Source organism: Lontra canadensis, unplaced genomic scaffold (genome assembly GCF_010015895.1).
Source record: "Lontra canadensis isolate GAN:19392208 unplaced genomic scaffold, GSC_riverotter_1.0 scaffold118, whole genome shotgun sequence".
NCBI lineage: Eukaryota > Metazoa > Chordata > Mammalia > Carnivora > Mustelidae > Lontra > Lontra canadensis.
In genome coordinates this window covers 3,888,854-3,905,794 of record NW_022631112.1, presented here as the reverse complement: position 1 = coordinate 3,905,794, position 16,941 = coordinate 3,888,854, and the positions used below count along the sequence as shown (strand labels likewise).

The window sequence follows — 16,941 nt, the reverse complement described above, 5'->3', positions numbered from 1 at the left end:
GGGTTTAAGAATTCCCGAAGGTCAAGTGATCTAACCCAGTTGGGGTTTTTTTCCTGCTTGGATAGGGAAGCTATAGAAACGCACCACCCACCCGCCCACACACCCACCCACACCCACACATACCAGTTCAGGACTGCGGTGTCAGGAATTCCAAAGTGGGATACCTATTCGAGAGCCGCAAAGGAAGCCCAGCCAGAGTGCACAGGGTTGACAGCGAGACCTGCCCCGTACCTGCGCCGAAGCCCGCGGGGCCCGTGGAGGACTGCCGCCAGGGGGCACCCGGACCCCGCTAGGCCACTCTGTCTCCGCCCCCGCCCGACCCCCGCCCCTCGCTGCGCAGGGAGAGCAGAGAAGGCGGAAGTAGGGGCGTCCGCGGCTGGGGCTTGTGCTCCGGCCGGCCCGGGGTCGCAGCTGAAGCGGCCTTCGGGTAGGGAGTTTGGCTTCCAGGTCGCCTCAGCTCGGAGTGAGGAGCCTTGGCGGAGCCGAGTCGTGCTGCCGGCTGGAGTCGGCGGCCCAGCGGACGAAAGCGGTGAGTCTTCTCCGGACGTCTCCTCCCGGCGGCCGCGGCCTTATCCCCGAGGTTAGGGACGCCGTCCCCTCCTCTCCGGTTCCTCACAGGTTGGGGTCGCCGCCCCCCTGTCCCTTCGCTTCCCAGAGGTGGGGGAGGCCGTCCTCTGTCTCCTCGTTTCCCAGAGGCTGGGGACGCCGACCCCTCTCCCCTCATCTCTGCTCCCCCTGCCTGCGGGGACCCCCTCCCCTCCCTCCATCCGCCGGCGGGAATCCCGCGCCCCCTTCCTTAGTCCTGCCTCCCTTCGCCCCGCATATTCCCCTTTCCAGAAAAGGAAATTGCCTCCTGGATTTGCCCGTCCCTCGGAGCTGTTACCAGCTTTTTTTTTTTTTTTTAAGGAAAAAAAAAAACCAAAACCCAAACCTTTTAAGTTCCCATCGCTCTCTGTCACTGTCATGGGGGAAAGCTATTTTTGGGTTCCCTGTTGAACTCGATAGAGGTCCCAGGCAGCAAGTTTAAAAAAAAAAAAAAATTCAGATGATATGAATGTCCTCCTCCGCCCCTGCATTCGGTAGTTGTAGAGATTGTTCCAGACGCAGGGCTGATAAAGCTGTTCCTAGTATTTGGCTTTAGGGGAACTCCAGTTGAGAGTTAGGACTGTCTTGAATGTGAACAGAAAGCACCTAAAGTATTAGCAGCTTGGAATATATAGTATTTGCGTGTTTCTCTGTTTCTCGGGAGAACAGGTTACTAAGGTCTTGCTACGCAGGGGTAGAAACGAGAAAAACTTGTAAAGAATGTCTGAGTGTTGGCCTTGTGAACCCAACCCACTGCCCTAACATCCACTCCTCTGTGATCGCTGGGGAAGATAGAAGGGGTTTTTCTGATTTTGAGGTTGGGGTGGTTTAAGGACAGTGTGGCCTTTTAGTGACTCAAGGAAGGAATGTGTTTCATTCAGGCACTTGTTGCCCATGTGATGAGCAGAGTTTCAACCTGCGTGTTCTATATACTTCTCAGTATTCCAGAATTGTAAAGGCCAGACCTTTTCTGTGATAAGTTGGGGTATGTGATGCTGATACACTGTTGGCTCGATGGATTTTAAGAAGTTGTTCAGATCCTTGCCTCTAGGAGGAAAACAAATAGTGCCTAGGAAGGAGAATGCCTGTTGAATTTGTATTCAAAATTCAGATCTCACAGCTGACTGTTTTGCAGCACTTTTTGGCCAGTGCCGCACATTTTGCAAGTCTTTGCATTTCAGGAATAGATTTTAGAGAGTTTGTGAATAGTTGTCTCTAAAGCTAGTAGAAGAATAAAGGTACTTTCTCAGTATTTTGTTTTATATCGTTTTACTTTATAGGATTTCTGTGTTTTGCCATGAATGAATTTTCCATTGGCTTAAAAATGACCAATTCGAGACATACCTTGTTGATTTCTTTAGTTGAGACGCTTTCTCTCATTAGTATCTGTTGATCGTAGAGGAGCACATTTTTGTGCATCACCATACTACTCCCTTCCCTAAGATACTTAACGTTGTACTCTTTGGATTGTAATATATACCCAGATACTAGTACGTGGATTTAAGCCATGATGTATGTATGACAAGCCATGATTTATGAAAATATTTGTTCATTTTGGAGTCTAAATAAGTCATCAGTGGTTATATCTCACAATATTTAATTAAGGCTGTGCTTTGTCAAACTTCAAAAATAATAGAAGTCCAAGCTAGCGAATCTCATTGTAAAACTTTATTGTACACACCAAAAAACTCTTTGCAAACCAGGAACAGTTGACCCAAAACGTGGGCTGAGGCTCAGGGGATATTGTTATAAAGCACCTTACAAGTGAGAAGGCTGTGACTGTTCATTCTTCACAGTGATTCAGCTTAATATTAGAACTTCTTTAAATGATAGGGAATTGGTCAGTGGTTACTTTGTACCAACCTTGGGGAACACTTCAGGTTTTGCCTATGATTTCCAGCAAGTTACTTAACCCTTTTATGCTCCATAGTTTCTACTTTGGTAAAATGGAGGCAGTAAAATTGTTAAATAAAAGTGCTATATGGAACTGCACATCATAATAATTCATTCTTCCAGATGCAGCTCGAAGTGCTTTGTGCATACTAACACATTTAATCCTCAGTAATTCTGCGGTGGGCTTCATCATTATCTCTATTTATATATGAGGGAACTGAAGCATAGAAGGTTACCTGATTCATCCAGGTCCTACACCAAATAATGGAGAAAAGAATTAAACCCCTGTCTTCAAATTCCAGCATCTAAGCTTCACTCTAGCCAGAACAGTGCCTCTTCCTTTGTAGATCTTTTTGAGAAGAGGGTGTCTGGAAAAAGAAGGTATGGAAGTAAAAGATACAGGATTACCATCCTAACCCACTGTTTGGCCTAGTGGCAGCCAGGATTTTCATATGAAACTGAGACAGGGAGGGGGATAAACGTCTACCATATTGACTAGAGGCTTACATTCTGTTTATAGAACTATATCTGGCACATTATTATCTGTGCCAGATAATGCCTTATTATCAGGTGTAATTATCTGCAACAGAGACTTGGTTACATAGGCTGGGTATCGCTTTTAGACATTGGCTTCTAATTCATAAATAGTGTAATGGTTCAGAATTTGAAGGCGTCCCCCCTACCCATGAAAGCAGTAGTTTTCCGTAGGCCAATGAAATCTCACGTGTTTTTCCAGTCATTAATAATGAGACATAGTCACTTGACCTGACTGAAGGCAAAAGGACATACACATATATATTTTCAATTCCATTCTTTCTACATGATAGAAATCCCCACATTGAACATTTTGAAGTACTTGTAGAATTTTAAATCTAGAAGAAGAAACCAAGAGCCAAATTGTTAGGTTGCCCCAAATCCCACAACTGGTATTTGCACATGATCACCTGATTCCTTGCGCTGCTTGCTGGTCACACTGCGCTCTTCACCTTCTGATACTTGAAGGAACTTCAGTCGCATAATTCAGGTCTTCAGCAGATGCTTAATGAGCAACTGTTATATGAAAGATCTGTGCTAAGTACTGAAGATAAAAAAATTCCTGACTTCAGTCACGGGAAACAGACATAAAGCAGATAATTATGATAAAACTAAGTGTTACTCTTCAGGTGCTTTTCTTCTCTTAATCTTATATTCTCTCTCCTAGATCATCAACTCCACAGCTCAAAAAATCATAGCCATAAAGCAAAGCTCAAAGAACTTTACAAGTTTTCTGTAAATAATATTAGCATAGCTAACGTACGTCAACTAAAAAGTGATTTGCGTAGATAAGCTGTGACATGTATATGTGTGTATGTATATGTGTGTTAAGGCATTTTTTCCTCACTCTTTCTACAGAGCAATTGATAGTCACGTTACTATGAGTCTGCTAAACTGTGAAAACAGCTGTGGATCCAGCCATTCTGAAAGTGACTGCTGTGCTGCCATGACCAGCTCCTGTAGCGCTACTGCGAAAGATGACAGTGTGAGTGGAACCGCCAGCACAGGGAACCTCTCCAGTTCTTTTATGGAAGAGGTCCAGGGGTATGATGTGGAGTTTGACCCACCCCTGGAAAGCAAGTATGAATGCCCCATCTGCTTGATGGCATTACGGGAAGCAGTGCAAACACCCTGTGGCCACAGGTTCTGCAAAGCTTGCATCATCAAGTCAATAAGGTACGTGAGTGGGGTGCCTTGGTGGCACATTTGGTTGAGCATCTGACTCTTGGTTTCAACTCAGATGGTGATCTGAGAGTCATGAAGGTCTGCCCTCAGCTCAGTCTGCTTAAGACTCTCTCTGCCTCTCCCCACTGTGTGCATGTGTTCTCTCTCTCTCTCTCAAATAAATAAGTAACTCTTGAAAAAAAAAAAAAAAAAAGGTACATGAGCATAAGAACTGTATCCAGTAACAGGACCAAATACAGAGAACATTATTAAATAGAACACAAGACCTCCCAAGACTAGTCTTATACATAAAAAGTTACTTAGGGAAAAGCACACTGGACAGAAAATTGAGAAATTTAGATTGTTCCTCATTTCTGCTGTGGTATGAAAGGTAACTGCTGCTCTGTCCCCTCCTGACCCTCAGATAAATAAATAGGCAAATTAGCTATTTCTTTTTAAAGCAGTTCTGTTGCAGACTAAGGGGTGAGTCTCTATGCTTTAAGAAAATAATATAGAATAAATGTGTCTTAGGGGCACCTGGTTTGTTCAGTTGGAGGAACATGCAACTCTTGATCGTAGGGTGTGAGTTTGAGCCCCATGTTGGGTACAGAGAATACTTAAAATTTAGAAAAAAATGTACTTTAAATAATGATGCTGTTAGAATCTGGTAATCCCAGCCATATAAAGAATGTTTACTTAAGTGATTTACTTAAGTTTACTTAAGTGATTATTCTTATTTTAGCTGTGTTAAATTCTGTTACCTGGTGTCTATGGACAACTGTAAAATAACGGATATTTTTAAAGGAAGTATTAATTGATGGCTCTACCTTCATAATATATCCAAAATCAAATCCTGTCTCATTGCCTCCTCTTGCTACTGCCATCTGACTCACTCACAGGCCTCCTGCTTCTGTCCTTGCCTTCTTCCAGACTGTTTTCAGTACAACCTGGTAAAATAAGATGATATCATCACTTCTCAGAGCATTGCAGCAAGTCGTCTGAGAATACAAGCCAAGGTCCTGTATGATAGTCCGTTTTCTGACCGCCTCCCTACTACACTCCCCTTCCTTCCAGTTCATTCTGCTGTTTCTTGAACATACCAAGCATGCTTTGCTCTGGGGAGTTGGCTTTAACTGCTCTCTCTGCTTGGAGCACTGTTACTTCAGCTAATTGCTTAGCTAATACTCTTTCCTTCCCCCAGTGTGGCTCACGTCTCACCTTCTCATAGGTAATTGGGCCACCCTATTTATACCACAGCATGACTACCTCCCCCACTCTCTCAGTCTCCCTTAATTTACTTTTCTTTTTTCCTTAGCACTTTTCATCTTCTGAAATGCTGGGTCATTTGTCTGTTGTCTGCTTGTTTTATGAAGATAAGCTCCTTGAGAGCAGGGGTTGAGATCTCTTATTTCTTGATATGTCCTAATTGCCAAGAACAGTGCCTGACACACAGTTGGTGCTCAGTAAATCATAGTTGCTTTAACCAACATGAAGGTAGATGGGATTTCCATAAGTGATTCAAATTCATCTCCTAAGAAATAGATATATTTTACTATAATTCAGAAATAGATGGGAATATTTTCAGATGACTAAAGGATTCTATACAGAACAAAAATAATAGAAGAAGGTGGGGGGTTATGTTTTTCAGTCAATACCTAGTTATATTGGTAAAATCATTCTTAAGTAGGTTAAGCTGGCTATTCACTAGTCTTATAAGTTTTTCTCTTTCAGTTTTTAAATTTACCTTAGCATAAAACATGAATTTAGGGTAACTACATCCATACTTGGGACTTGGCTTGATTTAAGTTACAAGGGAGCATGGGACTTACGTCAGTTCTTGAAAAAACTGTTGCCCACTGTTGAGTTGGTAAGATCTATTGAGGGTAGGTTTTCTCACCCTCCTCCATGGCATTTTGGGCCAGATAATTTTTTGTTGTGGGAAATTATTGTAGAATGATTTAGCAGCATCCCTGGCCTCTGCTTATTGAAACTGTAGTACCCCCCCTCTCTCCAGCTCACCCAGAGTGGTCTCCAGACATTGCCAAATGTCCCATGGGGGGCAGAATTGCCTGCGTTGAGACCACTGGTTTAGAATGGGCATGAGAATGGTGTTAAAGGCTTAGTTTTTGTTTGTTTATAATGATTTTTGTTTACATCATTATGTAGGCAATAAAAGTGTGTTGTTGGTTTTCCTGTGGGTACAAATGTATAGTATTTTACCAAGCGTCCCACGTCCCGGAACGTAGCTAATCTTTAGCAGTTTTTTTTAAAGATTTTATTTATTTATTTGATAGAGATCACATGTAGGCAGAGAGGCAGGCAGAGAGACAGGGGGAAGCAGGCTCCCCACTGAGCAGAGAGCCCGATGCAGGGCTCCATTCCAGGACCCTGGGACCATGACCTGAGCTGAAGGCAGAGGCTTTAACACACTGAGCCATCCAGATGCCCCTTTAGCAGTTTTTTAACAGAGTTCATGCAAGTAGTGGGACTTGGTCTGAAAAGGAAGTCAAACCCACAAAAGGAAGTCTGAGCCATTTTTTTTTTCCTGTCTCCCTCTAAGTCACAAATGACCATTTAACTTTAACTCTGAAGTTCTTAAAGGAACCGTGCTGGAATTTTTCATCCCTTAAAGTCATTCGAGGAATCAAAATCTATCTCAGTTCAATTCCGTTTTCTTTTGGAGCGATTGCTAATACCTTGGACAGTGGTTTCCAATTTATTCTGTAAGGTTGTTCTTTTATTTTCTGTCACGTAGGTTCTGGGCATCTATTTCTTTGCTTCCCAGAAAGTATTTGACAGTGTAGTAATAACATGCATTCTGAGAGAGGCTTCATAAAGATCATGACTCTCACCTTTATTAGTTCTGAGACCTTTGACAGCAGACCCATTTTTCAGCAACTTTTTACCTACAGCAGCAGTTAGTACTGTTGGTTTACACGTAAGAGGTGCTCGACAAATATTTGAATGATTGAGTAGCCTACTTGACCTGCCATATTTTTTGAAGATTGAGACATCCCAAAAAGTTAAAGGGGAGTGACAGACACCCAAGCTTCCTGAGGATGCTTTTTCTATCATAAGATGGAATAAACCACTGGGAATCAGTACACAGAGGTGCTCTAACTCCCTACTACACTGTACCTTAAATAAACATAAAGGAAACCTTCTGTTGCCTGTGAGCCAGAGTATTGTAATGACTGTTCAGAGTAAACCCAAAAATGTGACCTCGTATGGGTATTGCTCATTGGTTTAATTTTTTGTTATGACCAAGCAGCACACTACAGACACGTTGTATGGCTGCTCATAGAACAGAGGCCTGCCAGACTGCCAGAGTTTCCACGCTTAACTTTCATTTCACTTCATGCCAATCAAAATACAATTTTATTCAAGTAATTTTTCTCATTGTTTTGCTTTTAATCTGTCCCCAAATCTAAAATGCCACATAGTTTTTGATAGGTAACCAAATGGTACTAGTTGTATTTATTTCAGTAAAGAACACTTGTTAAATTGTCCATGAAAGAACAGTGTATTTTGGTGATTTGCAGTATGATGTGTTAAATTACTTTCCATAGGAAATTATCAATGGAGAACTTATATGCGGTGACTTAAAGTTTTGTGTTTTCCAATGTTAATATTTGTTTAAATCTACTATAAGTGTATGTATCTTGTTTCTTTTAGGGATGCTGGTCACAAATGTCCAGTTGACAATGAAATATTGCTGGAAAATCAACTATTTCCTGATAATTTTGCAAAACGAGAGATTCTTTCTCTGATGGTGAAGTGTCCAAATGAAGGTTGTTTGCAGAAGATGGAACTGAGGCATCTTGAGGTATTAAAATTATTTTCTAGCTGTTAGCATATATTCAAAGCCGTTCCTAGAGGATACGCACTTTGCTGTGTCCCATCTGTGCCTAGCATATAATAATTGGTTAATAAATTCTTGTTGAATTAATACCAATTCTTTCATAATTGAATATAAATATGAGTGGAAACCATATATTTCTTATTCCATATACTCCGGCTTTGCCCCAAGTGATAAGAAGAAAGAAATCAGTATTCTACTACAAATTTTTTAGGTGGACATTATCTGCAATAAAACCGAGGAGTATTTCAATATAAGTGTCACATGTTAATCTCTTAATTTTGTTTCTCTTATTTTGAAATAAACAGCAAACTCCATATGGTTGCCCATCATCTGAGAATCCTAACCATACTTTTTTTCTCGGTTTTTCTAAGTTGTACATTTTATTATGAGCTAAATGGAGTCCTCCTACAGCTTGAGATTAGTTGACACAGTTAGCTAAAAGCATTAGCTTTTAAATTAAATAAAAACAATTCTTGGTTGTTTTACAGGAATTAAACATTGTTTATGTTGTATTTGAAATTAAGTGTTTAAAATGTTTTTGTAGGGCACCTGGGTGGCTCAGTCAGTTAAGTGTCTCCCTTTGGCTCAGGTCATGATCCCAGGGTGCTAGGATTGACCCCCATGTTGGACTCCCTGCTCAGTGGGGAGCCTGCTTCTGCCTCTCCCTCTGCTGCTTCCCCTGCTTGTGCTTTTCTCTCTTTCTCGCTCTCTGTCTCAAATAAATAAAATCTTAAAACAAAACAAAACTCTGGTTTAACAGTGAGAAGCCAATGAAATCCTTTAAAAAATAATAATAATAAAATGTATTTGTAGCGTGCCCACCTTTACGTAGCTCCTTTTGAAGGAATGGTCCTTTTGACATGGTAATAAATCGTTAATCAGAAAATCTGACTTCTTTCCCTAATTGCATACATGAACTTGACAATTCACATTCTATGTATAAACCTGTAATTCACAATCATTATTTAAATTCAGTAAGGCCAGGGGTACATGGGTAGCTAACTCCATTAAGTGTCTGACTCTTGATTGTGGCTCAGGACATGATCCCAGAGTCATGGGATTGAGCCCTGTGTTTGGCTCTGTGCTCAGTGCAAAGTATACTTGTCCCTCTCCCTCTGCTCCTCCTCCTTCTCACTCACTCATTATCTCTAAAATAAAATCTTTAAATAAAAAATAATTTCGATAAGACTTTCATATGGTGTGTGCTAGACAAAGCGGGTTCAGTAGCCAGTTCTATAAAAGGGAACAGTACAATCTTAGATTATTTTTTAGGAAATTTCATAAGGATTGCAAATACTAATCAATTACATTTTCCTTGTTACAGGATCACCAGGCACATTGTGAGTTTACTCTCATGAATTGTCCCCAGTGTCAACGTCCCTTCCAAAAATGCCAGCTTAATATTCACATTCTTAAAGAGTGCCCGAGGAGACAGGTTTCTTGCATGAACTGTGCTGTGTTGATGGCATTTGAAGATAAAGAGGCATGTACTAACTTGGATTTGTTAATTTCACTACTCCTTTCAAAAAAGTTTTAATGCACATTTGAGGATATAGAAGAGGATGTTACTCCAAATCTGAATCTATATTATCAGTGGTGGGAAGATTGGCTTTTAAGAAAGAGGGGCCAGTAAACCATTTTAGTAAGTGTAGAGTTTATACTTCTATATCTTTCTTAGAAAACATTGTTTATACTACTTAACCACTGGAGTAGATCTGTAAGTAACACAAGCTTCTAGGAAAGACCAATGCCGATCTCCTTTTCTATGTGATATTTTAAATGCACTAATTTTGGATTAGGGACTAACAAGTACTTTATCAGACTTACACTTTTCTTTTTGAAAAAGAGAATGGGTGATTAAAACTTCTATGGAGAATAAATTAAAAACCACAAAATGTGTTCCTTTGGTGATAATTTATTGAGCTACACCCATGTAGTGAAGCCACTTTTCTGTACATATGTTATACTTCAATTAAATGTTTATCTTTAAAAAGAAATGTCATAATGCTTGACATCTTCATCCTGTTAGAGCAGTTTTCCATTCAGAAACTGAGATGTAAAGAGGTTAATTAATTTTATGTTAATATAGTCATTGGCAAAGCTAGCACTGAGGTCTAGTCCAGGATCCCCATCCTATGTCCTCTTTACTAAAATAACCTACCTATAATTTATGTTTTTTATAGCTATGAAGATTCTGCTTTAAACTTTATTATAAATTTATCTTGGTAATTTTTTTCCTACTTTCTTAGAAGGTCAAGCATAGTCATCAAGTGGATGAAATATTAAAGAAGTCCGCTAACTTGTTAAACATGCAGAGAAATCTGAGGCAAAATTAGAGCAAGTTGATGTCTTCCTAAACTTAAGTAGGTTAAGTGGACTTAACCAGGAAGCTTCGTTACTTCTCAGTATATCAACTAAACTAAGTTCATTGTATTCTGGAAGAACAGAGCTCACCTGGGGCATTTGAGAAGCTGGGCACCAAAGCTTCTTGCCCTAATAATACTTCTGTTCTTTTAACCTTCCTGGTAAGAGTTTTAGTTAAGTCGTCATGCTGCTGTTGGTAAATTTTATCCAAACTAGTCACAGAAGAAGTTCAAAAGAAATGATTTAAAAGATTCTTGTGTGTACTACTCATATTCTTTTAAAGAGCTGGAAGGTGAGATGAATCTGTCATTACTACACATGGTTCCCTTTGGAGAGAAAATAACCTTTGTACATTATTCTTAAATTTGTGTTGGGCGCCAATTGAGGTCCTTAATTTTTTTTATAGTGAATTACTTTTTATAAAAATAGATTACTTTTTCAGATTTTCTCATGCTTTTTTTATATTTCTCTAATAAAATTTAGATCCATGACCAGAATTGTCCTTTGGCAAATGTCATCTGTGAATACTGCAATACCATGCTCATCAGAGAACAGGTATAGTGATTCCCTTTTGTAAGTGAATATTTCCATTAATAGATTAAAGAAATGAGTTAGGTTTTTAATGGGAAATTTGAATCAATAAGGCAAAATGAATACAGGTTGAAGAAGTATTAAAACTGAAAAGTTTTCATGTAAATTAATATAGTACTTTCAAAAGAACAAAATATTCAGCCCTCTCTAAGTACTTAAAATTCCTAAGTCATTAACATAATACCCATGTTTGTGTATATTCATAAAAAGCCCTACCAAACCTGGGTCATTTTAAGATAAAAATAATTTTTAAAATACCCGTTTAAAGAAAGAAAAAACTTAGAGAAATACATATTTGCATACTGTGGATCAGGGATCATAGGTGACAGTGAGAGAACAATGAAACCAATGAAAGCGAGTCTTTTCAGTAGCCGAGCATTATTTGTAGCTGTAGCCCCGAGACATAGTGGGACATTTTGCGATTTCCAAGATCGGTAGCACCTGTATTCATTCTTGCCATAGACGGCTAATGGGCATCATCAAAAGTAGTAGTTAGAATAGAAAACTGTACATTTGTATTAATGGAGAAAGGAAAATTCCATCTGATTGTTATCTATTGACATTTGGGGAGTTTACCCACAAAATATGAATATTAGTCACTAAATATATATACACCCATGAAATCTGCAAACCCGAGATCATAATTGATTACCTACGTAGCAGCAAGCAAATCCTGTCACTTGACTAAACTTTTCCATTTGTCTTTTAACAAGAGTCTTTTAGGGTTCTTTTCCCAATAAAGCCTTAATTTGAAGGTGTTAAACTTCTTTTTGCTTATGAAGTCTCACCTCGTTGGTTTTCTTTTTTGCTCTTCATTTGGAGGAAACTGTGTATCACATATTAAACCCAACAAAAATAAAATAATGTAGGAAAAAACTTTAGGTTAAGAGAAAACCTAGGTTTTGATCTTGGCTGTACCACTAACTTGCCCACTGATCTGTGACAAGAAAGGTGACATTCTACATCAGAAATCAGCAGACCAGCCCACTGGCCAATCTGGCCCACTGCTTGTTTTTGTAAATTCATTTAATGGAACACAGCCATGCCCACATGTCTGTGTGTTGTACATGGGTACTGTACCACAACAGTTAAGAGTTGAATACTTGGGACAGAATCCATAAGCCCACAAAGCTGAAAATACCTACTATCTGTCCCTTTACCAAAAATTCTGCAGACCGCTGTTCTAAATTATGCAAAATGAAGAATTGGACTAAGTAGTTTCTACAATCATTTCTGCTTGAAGTAGCTATGATGAATATAGCCTAACTAAATTTCTAAAGGGAATTTGGCACCACTTTCAAAATATATGATTCTGCATAATGGATCCCACCTTGAAGAATGTGTTTTAGAATCCCCAAATCAAAGGTTGAGACTTTCTTTAGAACTTCTCTTAATGTGCTTAAAATACCTTCTAACATCTTCATCTGCCCATGGTAACCAAAACCTGCCCTGGTTAAAAGAAAGTAAGAAGATTTATGAAAGCCAGTCACTAGGGAAATAATGGCCGAAGCCAGTGGTTTCAGGGTATGCAGTTAACTGGTCCCTATTTGCAGTCAGAAGGTGCTTTTTCTCTGAAGTGCCGCTAGAGGGGGTTAGTTCCTAGCAATAAAAACAAAGGCATTTTCTGGAAATTTTGAGAGGTTTGGGGCGATGGTATGAGATGTTGCTCTTTCCCTTCTCTGTGACTTTTGGAAGTAAATATTATTTTGATCTTTGTGGGCTACATGATTCCTGTTGCTACTACTCAACTCTGCATTGTGCAAAAGCACCCAAAGACAATACATGATTTTGTTTAGATAAAATGTAAATCTTTATTTCAAATTTGATCATTAAACCAGAACATGATATGCAGGGAGAACCATTTTTCAACCTTTGTTTTGGTTTTCAGATGCCTAATCACTATGATCTAGACTGTCCGACAGCCCCAGTTCCATGCACTTTCAGTACTTTCGGTTGTCATGTAAAGGTAGGGGTTTTTTCTTTCTTTTTTATTCTTGAATGTCAAAGAATTCTGTTCTGTAGTGGAGTTGAGAATACCAGTGGAAGGGGATATGGTTGACATGCAGTGTATAAGTTTTGAACTCCAAAGAGAAATTGGAACTCAGAATATTGATTTGGGGAAGTGGTTCATGATGATAATGGAAGGTCAGTCGAGATCATATAGAGTGAGTGTGCAGGAAGGAGAAGCAGACCATCAAAGGAGTTATGAACAGACTGTATTAGAAATTGGTGACTCAAGCAAGGAAAAGGTGATATTGTTATGTTCTCCAGAATTAGTTTCGATACTAGTGATCAGTTGTGTCAAATATTTGAGATTGATGGTTATTTTGTTTTTTTTTTTTTTTAAGATTTTATTTATTTACCTGACAGAGAGAGACACAGTGAGAGAGGGAAAACAGCAGGGTGAGTGAGAGGGAGAAGCAGGCTTCCCGCCGAGCAGGGAGCCCAATGCGGGGCTCAGTCCCAGGACCTGGGGGATCATGACCTGAAGCGAAGGCAGATGCTTAACAACTGAGTCATCCAGGTGCCCCACTGATGGCTGTTTTTTTAAAGATTGATTTATTTAGAGAGCGAAAGAGCGCATGTGCCCAGGGGAAGGGGCAAAGAGAGAAAGCGTCTTAAGCTGACTCCCCGCTCTGCACAGAGCCCGCCCCAGCTGAGGGTCTTGGTCTCACAACCCTGAGAACATGACCTGAACTGAAACCAAGAGTCAGCCACTTCGCTGACTGTGCTGTCCAGGTGCCCCAGAGAGCAATGGGTTATTAATGATAAGTCATTCTTTCTGGAGAGTCCAGCTATACTTTTACTTTTCCATTATGCTTTTTAACCTTTTTTTTTTTTTTAAATAATAAGCATGCATTTAGTAATTTTAAGAATAAAGTGAAGAGGGGCGCCCGGGTGGCTCAGTGGGTTAAAGCCTCTGCCTTCGGCTCAGGTCATGATCCCAGGGTCCTGGGATCGAGCCCCGCATCGGGCTCTCTCCTCGGCGGGGAGCCTGCTTTCCCCTCTCTCTCTGCCTGCCTCTCTGCCTACTTGTGATCTCTGTCTGTCAAATAAATAAATAAAATCTTAAAAAAAAAAAAAGAATAAAGTGAAGAAATGGTATACACTGTGATTACATTTTGTGGGAAGATTCTGTATTGTATGCAGAGAGAAAAAGACTTGTAGGAGATCTATCAAAATATTAATGGGGGAGGCGCCTGGGTGGCTCAGTTGGTTAAGAGTCTGTCTTCAGCTCAGCTCAGGTCATGATCCTGGTGTCCTGGGATTGAGCCCTGAGTCAGGCTCCCTATTCAGCAGGGAGTCTGCTTTTCCCTCTCCTCCCCACTCATGTTCTTTCTCACTATCTTTGTCTCTCTCTCTCAGATAAATCTTTAAAAAAATGTTAGTGGTAGTTAGGTGAGATCATAGGTAATTCATTTTTTTTTGTCATCTGTATTTTCTGTTTTTTGATAATATATGTGAATTACTTTTATAATAAAAGTTATATCAAATATTTTTTCATATAACAAGATGTTCTTGATATGAGAAGAGTGTGGAGACAAGAAAGATTATACTTTGTAGCATTTGGGAAACAAATTGGGGACAGCACAGATGGACTCCTTTCAGCTGTAAAAGGAAGAGGGAGAAAATGGTATTAGCTAAAGAGAGACATGAGCTCAATAGAGAGATGTACCCTTTTTTTCAGTAGGAAAGCTGTACTGTATTCTGAGGGAAAGTGTAAAGGGGAGGGAATGAAGATAAAGGAGAAAGGGTATAACTGACCAAAACCGCCTAGGTCTTGAAAAGGTGGGTGCCAGTGAGTGCCCAGGTGAAGCATTAATGTTGGACAGGCAAAAATGGCTGAGTTAGAGGGGAAGGATGGGTATAGATCCTGCTACTGTAGTAGGTGGGAGGGAGATTTATCCGAGTAAAAGGTGAAAGTATTCAGCGTGTAGCCTCACTTTTTCAGTGAATGAAGACACAAGATCATCTCACTGGATTAAGAATCTGACGACGGCGGAAGGTTGTAGGGGTTTGAGGGAAGTGATGACATTACTTCAGAACCTTTAATGTGGCTTGGCTAGGTCCCTTTCCTAGTCCTCACAGTATCTAGTCCCAGACTAAGGCTTGTGCTTGGTTTTTAGATGCAGAGGAATCACTTGGCTCGCCACCTGCAAGAGAACACGCAGTCGCACATGAGAATGCTGGCTCAGGCTGTCCAGAGTTTGAGCCTTGCTCTAGCTCCTGTACCGCCGCGCGACATGCCGCCGTACGATTCCTCCTCCGTGTCCCGGGTCTCCGCTCCGTGCCACCCAGAGGTCCATAATTTCCAAGAAACCATTCAGCAGTTAGAGGGTCGCCTCGTAAGACAAGACCATCAAATCCGAGAGCTAACTGCTAAGATGGAAACTCAGAGCATGCACGTAAGTGAGCTCAAACGAACGATTCGAATGCTCGAAGACAAAGTTGCTGAAATAGAAGCGCAGCAGTGCAATGGGATCTACATCTGGAAGATCGGCAACTTCGGGATGCACCTGAAGTCTCAGGAAGAGGAGAAACCCGTTGTCATTCACAGCCCTGGCTTCTACACGGGCAAACCCGGGTACAAACTGTGCATGCGCCTGCACCTCCAGCTACCCACTGCTCAGCGCTGCGCTAACTACATATCCCTCTTCGTGCACACAATGCAAGGGGAGTATGACAGCCACCTCCCTTGGCCCTTCCAGGGTACAATACGCCTTGCGATCCTCGATCAGTCTGAAGCGCCGGTAAGGCAAAACCATGAAGAGATCATGGACGCCAAGCCCGAGCTTCTCGCCTTCCAGAGACCCACGATCCCACGGAACCCAAAAGGCTTTGGCTACGTGACTTTTATGCATCTGGAAGCCCTAAGACAGAGAACCTTCATCAAGGATGATACTTTATTAGTGCGCTGTGAGGTCTCCACCCGCTTCGACATGGGCAGTCTCCGGAGGGAGGGTTTTCAGCCACGAAGTACTGATTCAGGGACATAGCTTCCCTGCATTTGTTCCAAAACCAAAAGCCATCTGGAGAAAGCAGTGTCTTTCTTTGCCTGGTTCTCAGTAAGACGCAAACCGAAAAAGTAGTGGGAGGGATGTAATACTCACCAGGGAATGTTGTTCGACGGGTCACTTACCACTTCTTCCTGTTACAAATCTCTGAAGCAGTTTTTCCCCCCCTTGGGAATCTACACGTTCTGTGCTTTCTCAAAAACTGAAGTGCCTGTGGCATATCGCAGCAGCTCTTTTGTCATTTAGTATACCTCTCTGTTGTACCTCCGTGGGCTTTTGCTCAGTGTGTTTGATTGTCGGAAAGCCCAGGGTTGGACTAGAAAAGCTCAGACCTTTTAATAATAATGGACATTCCTTAAAACTTCAGCTTATTTTTATATTATATGTAATATATTAAACTTGAGAATCACTACTGCCTCGTGCTGGTGCCAGCGAGAATTATTACTCTGGAGCTGAGTTCTCATTTTATTTGACCTTGTATGGATTTCAGAGTATTTGAACCTTAATCTTGGAAAGCTCAAGTTCTCATTCACTCTAGCCCCCCTACTCCTAGGGTGTTACTAAGGATATACAGAAACTAGTTTAAACCCTAAATATAACCTTACTTACTTGGTGTAAACACCTTGTCTTCTTGTTTAAATATTCCATTCTGTCTGGCTTACATATTTCCTTAGGGCTACAGGTAGCATCTTCTCCAGAGTTCAGAATACTGACAACCATGTGGGTACCGACTGCCCAGTGTTATGCTGTAAATCCCTTTCTGTCCGTTTAGTGCAGAGTGAATTCCACAGAAGGTACTGAACACCTTTTGGTAGTTGTTAAATGGAATGAAACTGATTTCCTAAAAACAGAATTTCTTAATACTTGGAAGATCACTGGAGATAACCTGAGAGGTCATCAGATCAAGGTGGGAAGTCACAGTGGTTCTTTCAG

General features: G+C 40.8%; 1 protein-coding gene across 3 annotated transcripts; it reads left to right on the top strand.

Moving 5' to 3' along the window:
- Nucleotides 1-345: 345 nt before the first annotated feature.
- TRAF6 (TNF receptor associated factor 6) lies at nucleotides 346-16,420 on the top strand. Of its 3 annotated transcripts, none has more exons than XM_032840940.1 (7): nucleotides 346-529; nucleotides 3,871-4,188; nucleotides 7,852-8,002; nucleotides 9,363-9,521; nucleotides 10,886-10,957; nucleotides 12,882-12,959; nucleotides 15,121-16,420. In XM_032840940.1, exons 2-7 carry the CDS (start codon nucleotides 3,893-3,895, stop codon nucleotides 15,988-15,990), a joined length of 1,626 nt encoding a protein of 541 aa, XP_032696831.1. In that variant the 5' UTR covers nucleotides 346-529; nucleotides 3,871-3,892; the 3' UTR covers nucleotides 15,991-16,420. The 3 variants fall into 3 exon arrangements, with proteins under 3 accessions (XP_032696831.1, XP_032696833.1, XP_032696832.1); XM_032840941.1 differs by lacking the exon at nucleotides 346-529 and adding an exon at nucleotides 2,798-2,860 and having other exon boundaries at nucleotides 3,869-4,188; XM_032840942.1 differs by lacking the exon at nucleotides 9,363-9,521.
- The last annotated feature ends 521 nt before the right edge of the window (nucleotides 16,421-16,941 follow it).